This window comes from Cryptotermes secundus, unplaced genomic scaffold (assembly GCF_002891405.2).
Source record: "Cryptotermes secundus unplaced genomic scaffold, Csec_1.0 scaffold3161, whole genome shotgun sequence".
NCBI classification, from domain to species: domain Eukaryota; kingdom Metazoa; phylum Arthropoda; class Insecta; order Blattodea; family Kalotermitidae; genus Cryptotermes; species Cryptotermes secundus.
In genome coordinates, this window is record NW_019723002.1 from 89,014 (window position 1) to 99,229 (window position 10,216).

General features: G+C 42.1%; 1 protein-coding gene across 1 annotated transcript; it reads left to right on the forward strand.

Moving 5' to 3' along the window:
• The first annotated feature begins 592 nt into the window (after nt 1-592).
• On the forward strand, nt 593-10,203 carry LOC111861607 (ras-related protein Rap-2a-like). Its single transcript, XM_023846309.2, has 4 exons — nt 593-733; nt 3,747-3,838; nt 5,622-5,814; nt 8,229-10,203. The coding sequence occupies exons 1-4, from the start codon at nt 646-648 to the stop codon at nt 8,474-8,476; spliced, it is 621 nt and encodes a 206-aa protein (XP_023702077.1). The 5' UTR covers nt 593-645; the 3' UTR covers nt 8,477-10,203.
• The last annotated feature ends 13 nt before the right edge of the window (nt 10,204-10,216 follow it).

Sequence of the window (10,216 nt, forward strand, 5' to 3'; positions counted from 1 at the left end):
ACATGTTGAGCTGGAGCTCAATAAAGTTCGCGAATTCGCCACCGTGTGCTTGCCGTGGCAGCACCTCAGTATGGTTTGATAACGTTGGAATATCAGCATTTCACAGCTGTGTTGTTGTTGATCTATACCAATCTCTTTCCGAGTGTGCCGTCACGAGAATGTCGGAGCTTGAATTAGAGCGTTGTCTGTGAGGGAGTTTCTAACTAGTAAGAAAATAACTGTGCTGGAACACCCTCCCTATTTACTTGATCTAGCCCCCAATGACTTTTTTCTTGTTACCAAAGATATAGGAAATACTGGAAGGAAGGCATTTTGATGACATTGATGACGTCAGGAGTAATATGATGGCAGCTCTGAAGGCCATTCAACAAAACCAGTTCAAAAGTGTTTTTAAGGGTGAACTAGGCGCTGGCATCGGTGCATAGCTTCCCAAGGGGAGTATTTTGAGGGCGACCACAATGATATTCAGCAATGAAATATGTAGCAATTTACCGCGATGAGTTCGCGAACTTTATTGTCAGACCACGTATTAAAATGCTTCTGGATGAGAGTTTTGCTGCTGAAACAAAGGAATGCAAACCATTGNCGGCGTCGCAGTACAGCAACGAAGCTCATGACTCGACGCCACCCAGGTACAAAGTGGCGATGTTGGGCGCCTCGGGAGTCGGCAAGACAGCGCTGACGTGCCAGTTCACGACGTCGGACTATATATGTGCCTACGACACATCGCTCGGTGAGTATTCTCTGGGTTCCTGGTCTCTGTGGCCAGCTACAGCCAGGGTCCTCGAACGGATCGTTTTGGAAGTATCGCTCCTAATGTTAATCAGGTAATTTTGTTGTTTTTATTTTTACACTGGCTGTAGTTTTGGTGCATTTATGAATTTTCATTCCGTACACTTCGTCCGAAACTTGCATAACATTATACGCAGTACTAGAGCGTGGTGGTTACTATTTATACCACCTACTTCAACGTTAAAGATCTTTGCGTTTTGCTTACACAGCGTATTTACTTGTTCCGTATGATTCTCACAATACACAACGTTTATTTTCCTAAACAGTACTAACCGTCTGGTCTCTGTAATGGGGACCCAGTGTGTTTTCTGTGATGTATGAACGTAACATTTACTTAGCAAAGTCGCCATATCCCGGGCGAAGAACCGGCAATTCTGGTCTCAGGCAAACGATGAGCATCTCCGAAGTGGATGAGCTTCGCCCTGCAGACGGCGGACTTCTCGAGAGGCGCCTTGTTTTGAAACATCCTATGGGCTATCCTTCCATATTGCTTTGTAATGAATATACTCGTGTTTCTATGACGACAGACCTCGTCTCTAGATGTTTACATGAGCGAAACAGATGACTGCGCTGCCAATCGCACTACTTCCTTTACTTTGCCCCGTGTCTCTGCTGCTGTTGCAGCGACCTCATTGTTTAGAATTCTGATTATCATCGAAGTATAAAAACGTACTCAAAATATCCAATTAATTTCTACGTGGAAACCTTCTGCTTTAGAACCTGTTCAGCCCCGACTGCTTGTGTCGCGGTGCTTGAAGTTTCAGTGCTTTCCGTCTCGCTTCCGTAACGCAATGTGTACTGTCTCTCTCGGTTTCCAAATCGATATACGAACTCTTTGAGTATCTCTTGCTTACCGGCGCCCCGTGAAGCAGGCAACAATGTTGCGAGGTTGCCAGTACTGTTGTAACTATAGCAACGCAGTTGAAACAATTCAGCAGCGATACTTATGTAATTTGCACTCTCGCGGGCACTCATTTCTATCAAATGCACGTTTCCGAACTTTGTTTTCTGTCGACCCTTGTTCGATTTCAATTTTATCTTCCAAGTGATCTCTTCAGCTTGGGATTGTCTCCTCTTACGAGTACATGCCCTGTTCGCTCCGGCCACTCTAATATCTGGTGTACAGCACACGCTACGAAGCTGCTCATTAGGTATGCTGTTTTCTGCAACCTCCCGTCACTGCATCTCCCTCCTCTGTCCAAACTTTCTCCTCAGCGCCCTGTTCTGTAGAGGAGCCGGTACAGCGACTGGCTACGGTCGGAGTTCGAGTCCCTCTAAAGTCAAGAATTTCCTCTTCTCCAAGTCTTCCGGACCGCCTCTGGGGTCCACCCAACCTCCTATCCAACGGGTACCCCGGCGGTAAAGTGGCTGGAGCGTGAAGCTGAGCACTGACCTCCAGCTAGTGCCGACATCAAGAAAGTGTGGATCTATACATCCACTACCCCATGAGCCTTCATGGCATAGTGCTTAATTCTTTAAGCACAGGGACAACTTTACCTTTACCCTGTTCTGTAACGCCCTCAGTCTGTGAATCCCATATTATGAGGGACGAAGTTTCAGGCAAGCGCAGAACAGCGGGCTCAGTTGTGATTTCGTGCATATGTCTACCTTCAGGTCTTTTCTTCTGTGGGTTATTTTACAATTCTGTCAGCAGCGCAGACCACGGACGAGCTTTGAGAGTTTATCACAAAATGGCGGGCAATGTAGCCCATTTTTGTTTCTTTCAGGGCAAATAAATACATGGACACCAAAAAATAAACAAAACAATACGTTTAATGTTACAAAGGTAAATAAAATAAGTATACGTGTATGGCCTTACGTATAAAGGTTATTACAGTAAATCCTTGCTAATCCGGCGCAACTGGAAGAAGATATCCGGATTAAGCGATAATCCGGACATGTGACGCAAATGGTAGCCCTAAAAGACAACAAAACTTAGAACACAAGTAAATGGAAAATTTAATGATATAAGTAATTCGAATAAAAATAAATAACAAAATATCATCGTAGAGCCTTTATTTAAAAACTATAAAAAGACAATACATTTATTCACTGATAGAAGACTCAGAAGCTGTACTTGTTTTTGAACGTACTGGTGCAGGTTTGAAGAAAGTGTTAAGTTATGTCTGAACAGGCAAGTGACTCATCTGCCTTCCTAATTGCAATGTGTCTTTTGAATTATGTACACAACTGTGAACAGCATTTCTTATATTTCGGTCCGAATTAACGACACTTTACTGTAGTTCAGTTCTCTGACAAGTCAGTCAATGCTCCCTCCAGCATCCAGTTCGTTAGTGCGATCTTTGGCACAGCTTATCACCGGTCAGTATCACGAGGCTGCGAGAGCAGGACCAGCAGGACGATGCTTTCCCTATGCATAAACCATGATTATTTCCTTGAACAGCACTGACGGGTTTAGCTTTGTTATGATGATGCAACGTGTTTCCTGTGACGTAGGGATTGAATTTTTAAACATTATTTGGATGAACTGAAGAATCCAAAGCGTTAATTCATAGGGAAAATTTGGTTTATGGAAGTGGTTTCCAAAGCGTTAAGTGCGGCCAGTGGGGTAGTTATACTCGTGTAGTGCAACTGAATCGATTGCAATTCTTAAAATGTGCATTTGTAAAATCGTGATAAATGTCATTACTTGATAAAATAAAAAAAAAAGAACTGAAGAGCTGTTGTCTAAACACACACATATTTAGGAGGGAGGGGGGCAATTAAATCTTGGCTAAACTGAGGGGGCGTCAATATGTAAAGCAGGGAAACCACTGGCTTATGCTGTCATATATCTGTGCATCCCCCTATATAACTTTCCATTTAAAGGATGGGTTTTCATGTGATCATCACCCATTATTCTGTCACTCAACACTAAGTATCCCTAAGCACCATAAAGTAAACAATAAAGAGACTCCCCCGTCAAACCATGTCAAATCAAAATTGTGTTGCAGATGAAGAGTTTGGCCGCAAGTCTGTGTCAGTGATGTTGGATGGGCAGGAGACAGAGCTTGAGATAGTGGACCATCCCGCCTCTGAGATGTCGGTGAGTTCCATATGCCCTCTTTTAAATATTCACCACTGGAATGATAGGCACAAACCCCATAGTAACTGAGGCCTACATGTTCTTGAAATGGGAACTATTTGAATACAAACGCAACAGCAAACACGGCTGCTATCGTTGTCTTTGTATATATGTAACATGCTACAGTCCAGATATTTTCCTGGCTATTTTGTTTTCAAACTCTTGTAATTTAAGGGCCTTGAGATTTTAGGTTTTCACAGTAATGATGATAATGTAGTCTTCTGGGTTATGACATCATGCATCTTGGTAGCTGGGTACCAACACGATGGTCCAGCAGTAATACCACTGACAAGAATTTGAGAAGTACTTAGCTAGAATTTTTGCTAAGATGCTGGATTTCCTGATTTTAGGTTTTATGTGGTTTTCCCTAGTCTCTACAGACAAATGTTGGGATAGTGCCTTGAAGCAGGCCACTACCATTTCCTTCCTCATTCTTTCCAATTAATTATTTATTAATCTTAACTTGGTTCATCCTGGTCCATCACACTAGTAATTGTATATAAGATTTTTACCACCGTCCAATGTCACTGATAAAAGTTGTGTTTTTAATTTTTCATCCTTTACATGTTTTGGTCAAAACGACCATCTTCAGAAGGATATTATCAACACATATGGAAGTTATTATTAACAAATCATACATACTTACTTACTTACTTACTTACTTACTTACTCATGGAGCTGAGCCCTTCTTGAGGAACCGCCAATTCTGCAGCTACTCAAGAATTTCCCAGCATTTTATGGAACCCGAAGGTTCATTACCGTGTTCACAAGAGCCCTCCACTAGTCCCTATCCTGAGCCAGATCTATCCAATCCAATGATGAAGTCAAGGAGGATGGGATGGGATGGGCATGTAGCACGAATGGGGAGAAGAGGACTGCATCTAGGACATTGGTGGGACTGCCAGAAGGAAAGAGACCACTAGGAGGACCAAGATGTAGGTGAGTGCACAATATTAAAATGGATCTTAGAGAGATAGAATGGGATGGTATGGATTTGTTTGACCTAGTTCAGGATAGGGACCAGTGGAGGACTCTTGTGAACATGGTAATGAACAGAACTATATATGGCTTATTTTGGACTGTACCATCGTCTGGTATATATAAGACAAAAAACCACAATGTTTCGGAGACTGGATCTGTCTCTGTCTGCAGGTGGATGGAGCAGGATAGACCTACTCAGTTGGGCCGATTAGGAAGAGCTAGTCTCAATCGTCCAGTGATTGAACCCCAAGGTCTTGTAATATTTGTTTTGAAATCAGGGTAAGGGATTTCGCTTTGCAATGATACAAAACAAGTGGCAGAATTATTGCTTGATCTTCAGTGAAAATAGAGGAAATGCCATTCTTTATCATTTGATAGCAATCAGTTATGCACTGAATACATTCATCCCAGACTTCTATTAAACTTATTTACATTTGCTGTTTTTACATATACTCACTGTTTATTTAACAACACTGTCAGTGTCAGATTGTAGGTTCATTAGTGGACACAGACCTAGAAGGAATAAGTGGAGTGGCTGAGGAGACTCATGAAAGTCCTAAGTCAGGATATTCAATGTCCTGGCCAAAATTTGTGCTGAGCGCCTCTCACACACAAATCAGAAGCATTTAAAATTTGATTCAACTTCTTCAATAATTCCAGAAAGACAGGTAATACTTCATCAGCTAAGCAACTGTCAGTGTTTGAAGAAGTACACCATTCTGTCTACCACCTTGTTCAGTTGATCAGACACCACTGTGTGCAGGTGGAGGGCTACTGTGCAACGTACAACCCGGATGTGTTTGTGGTGGTGTACTCTGTGGTGGACCAGAAGAGCCTCAAAGTGGCAGAGGACATCTTGCTTTTCCTCTGGAAAGGAGACTATGTGGCATCACGGGGAGTCATCCTAGCAGGGAACAAGGCAGACCTGGAGCGCAAACGGGAGGTCCCCATGTCAGGTAATTTATTTCAATGCCAACAAAATTCCTCATGCACCCGGTATTAATTATTACAAATTACTAATTACAGTACCTTCATTGCTGTGCTCAGGTAAAGTTGTCCCTGCACTGAATTAATTGAGCACCACCCCATAAAGATATTTGGGGGAGTGGGGGTGTATCCTCACCCTTTTTAATCTTGACATTAGATGAATGTTAGTGGTGAGTTTCATGTCCCTACCGCTTTATCCCTGGGGAAATAGCCCCTAGTACCCATTTGATAAGAGACTGGTTGGGCCCCAGAGCTGAACTTGATGCAGTGGAGAAGAGGAAGGTCTCCTGCCCCAAATTGAACCCTGATTCCTCAGCTGTCTAGTGCATAGTGGTCCCTGTGCTTAATTACTTAAACACTGTCCCATGAAGACATATGGGGACTGTAGTTATAGCTCAACCTTTCTTGACCTCTGTCCTAGATGGAGGAGGAGTTCTCAGCTTCATGTCCTGGTCACTTTACCCCCAGGGAAATAACCTTCATTACCAATTGGATATGAGGCTGGGCGGGCCCCAGAGCCACTCTGGGCTCTGTGGAGATGAGAAAAATCTTGCACTGCTGGAAATCGAACCCAGGCCGTCCAACTCATAGCCTGTTGCTTGGCTGGGGTGCATAGTTGGTCAGTCACCTCTCTTTAGTATCAATGTCAAGAAAACGTGTATCTATCTCTACAACCACTCAATCATATAACTGCATGCCAGTGTGCCTAATTAGTTAAGCACAGGGGCAGCTTTACCTTTTACCAGTCCATGTTGGTCATTATACTGACTTAACTACCCTGGTTCGTTTTAATTCTGTGGTACTTTCAAGAATCCCTTTGGTAAGTGAGCATATTCTTTCAAGAATGAAAATGCTGTCTCTTCACCTGCTCATTCTGGTCAGGATTCTTTATGCACTGACCTGAAGCTGCTTATGTGAGAGACATGTTTGTTAACCAGCAATGGGCAGTGGCCTTCAGTGTTTCTGTGTTGGAGGGGAGGGACCAGTCATGTGCCCCCACTCCCTAGGTCTTTGGAAAAAGTGGAACTACAAAAACATAAATATACCAAATATTAATGCCAGAAATTAGAATTATATAACTATCCTGAGGAGCCGGATTAGTGTAGTCAGTATAGCAACTGGCTATGGGCTGGACAACCGAGGGGTTGGAGTTAAGAGTCCTGGTAAGGTGAAGAATTTTCTCTTCTTGTCATCGAGACCGGCTCTGTGGCCCACTCAGTCCATCTAATGGGTACTAAAGACTCTTGAATGAATGTATAAGGGGTGGACCTTTTTGGCCCTTGCACCGTGACCTACAGTGATCTATTGTGCTTTACTGGGGGCTCTTTCCCCGGGAGTAAAGTGGCAGGGGCGTGAAGCTCACCACTCACCTCAAACTAGTGCCGAGGACAAAATATGGATCTATACATCCACTCCCCCATACACCTTCATGTTACAGTGCTTAATTAATTACAGGAAAAATTTACCATTCTTTTTATTCTCCTATCCTGAGTACCCTAGAGCAATCAATACAGTTAAATGGGTTAAACCTGAGGTAAAAGGAAATGTTATGACTGGCTCCTCCCCCAGTGTTATCAACTGCTCCACTCCCAGTGTCAGTACCAAAATGTCAAAAGCTGAGTGGACTGTCTCTCTTGGCAGACTGCAAGGTGTATCTTCTGGCTGTTTCAGCTTCTTGCATCTTTTTCGGAATAACATTTCAAAACATTAATCATTTGCCTAAGAAACAGGATAGCTCAGTTGGTATAGGGACTAGGCTATGGGCTTGGATGACTGAGGAATTGGGGTTCGATTCTTGGCAGGGGCAACACATCTTTCTTTTCTGCAGAATATCCAGACTGGCTGTGGGCACCACCCAGACTCCCATCGAATGCATACTGGGGGTTTTCTCCCCAGGGTGAAGTGCCTGGGGCTTAAATCTGATCACTCACCTGCATCCAGTGCTGACATTAAGAATGATGGAGTTTCCCAAACATTATCATGGTGTGGTGCTTAATTATGCACAGGGACAACTTTACCTTTACCTGTAATCATTTCCCTATGATGTATATGAATGTATGTGTATTTGTGGTTTGTTTAACAATACTATCAGTAACTTGGGCTGTAATTACTTGTATAATGTTGAATGGTAAAATGAATTATGAATAATGAATTGGAAAGAATGTGGAAGGAATTCACAATGTCCTGATTTGAGGTACAGTCCTAGGATTTATTTGGGGTGCCCACAAAAAAAAAAACAAGAAAAACTTCAATCAGGATAGTTGCTCTCTAAGCCAAGATTTGAACCTGGTGCCTCCTGAAAACAAGCCGAAAATATGTCAGAAACGTTGTCCTTTGAGCCAACTTGCTCGATGTATGACGTACTGTACTTTATGCCTTGCAGTTGGTCGCAAGCTGGCAAACAGCTGTGGCTGCAAGTTTATAGAGACATCTAGTGGACTTGACCACAACGTGGATGAGCTTCTAGTTGGCATTCTAGCACAGGTGCAACTGAACCCATGGCGAGACTGCAACAAGCTCAGCAAGAAGAAAAAGCAAAAGGCACGAATGGGCAGTGGGCACAGAGTCCTCAAAAACTTGTTGGGCATTAAACGCAAGTCACGATCATGCGAGAACCTCTTTGTGCTGTAGACACACATTACAGACAGAAATGAAAACAGGAAGATTTTTAGAAAAGAATAAATATGAGGCCCTCTCTAGGAAGAAATTGGAATTGTTACATTTGAACATAGGCTGTTATTGTATAGATATCACTAAAGTGTGTGTCTCTGAAAGATACTGAAAACTGAAAGAAGCAGATTTGTATTGAAACATACATTTCACAAAGACGTTCAGTCTCAACATATTGTCACATGGCTTCCAGGGTGTTTTGTCCATATTTTGTAGTCCATGTATAATTTCTCACACATTTTTTACGTTAACAATCTCATTTTACTTTCATGTCACTTTGGGGAGGGGGATCCTTGAAAAACTTTGTTACTGCTGGTGGTTTATTAGGATGATGCTCAGCCATTTGATTTGGGCAACAGCTCACAGGTTTAGCCTGACTAGCTGCATGTCAATGGTTTCCACCTTTCATAATTAGTGTGTGTATGTTATGGTGTGCAGGGCATCTAGCACTACAGATGCCTTACTTTTCACACCACCAATATATTTTTGTACCATCTGTGGTCTTTGAATACCAAGAATATGTGTAATTATTATTGGCTAACACAGGGTCACCTCTGTTAGATGTTAATGTATGTGTCACAATTTTAATTGCTTCAGTAATTCAGATATTATCATTTCTATAGTAAAAGTTCACTTCTACTGCATTACAGACAATACTTCAGCAATCAGAAACTAATCATTCTTCCCTTGTTAGTAGTGTCAGCTGTCCGTACACTGTCTCAAGAATACAAACAAAGTCTGTGTCAAATAACAATGGACACATAAATATTTGAAAATGAAGAACAGTGTCTTCTGGAATGTGATGCCATATAGTCTCGTAGTAGTTACACAACATTTTGGAGGAATTCACTGCCTCCATCTTCAGGGTTATAGAGTCATTCAAACAAGAAACCAACAAAAATGAAGCAGAAAGCTTGACTTAATGTTCAGTCCTGAAGATGGAGGCAGAATGTTCCTCCAAAACATTGATGAACTTCTACTGGCTACATGCTGTCACATTCCAGAAGGTAGTTTTCTCTATAGTCAGCACTGTGAGAACCTTAATATCTCTTTGGGTCCAATTGGGGTGGTCCAGCTGCAAGAGTGTTACCCTGGTACCTTAAAGTGAGGGAACGCAAACATAACTTTTCACCAGGAAGAAACTGGTGAATACCTAGTTTAGTTTCCATTGGCAGAGTGTGATTACATTTCTGCATGCATGAACATGAGTTGTGATGCAAAACTATATTAATAAGGGTTAAACTGAATATTTATTTAAGTTTCCAAGCAATATGGCAAGCCTGGTACAGTAATTTGGCATCACTGATAAAAATTCATCAAGTTCCACCTCTTAGGTATGGAGAGACACTGCAGAAATGTCAGAATATTGAGACATGCTGCATAATCCAAATAAACAAGCATTTGGTGTGTCGTCCATTTGTTTTAAAATGCAGAATGTATCTCTGAAACATGAAGTTTGGCCCACAGGGATGAAGCATAATTTTAAGTGTGTATTGATATCCCGTATATGTATTAATTTCTAATGTAATGTTTGTATTAAGAGCAAAGGCATTTAGCATGAATTGAAGTAAGACCCAGAAGTCTGTGGCAATGGTATACAAGTATTAATGCACAGAGATATTGAGTTTTCGGACTTTATCCATCGTCCTTGTTTTAAGATAACTAAGAAAAACACGACATTTCGGAAACTGGATCTGTTTC

Excerpts from the sequence above, each read along its gene's own strand:
- LOC111861607 (XM_023846309.2), top strand. The coding sequence starts at position 646 with ATGTTGGGCGCCTCGGGAGTCGGCAAGACAGCGCTGACGTGCCAGTTC. Across the intron at positions 3,839-5,621 it reads ATCCCGCCTCTGAGATGTCG|GTGGAGGGCTACTGTGCAAC; the intron begins GTGAGTTCCATA and ends CACTGTGTGCAG. Across the intron at positions 5,815-8,228 it reads ACGGGAGGTCCCCATGTCAG|TTGGTCGCAAGCTGGCAAAC; the intron begins GTAATTTATTTC and ends TATGCCTTGCAG.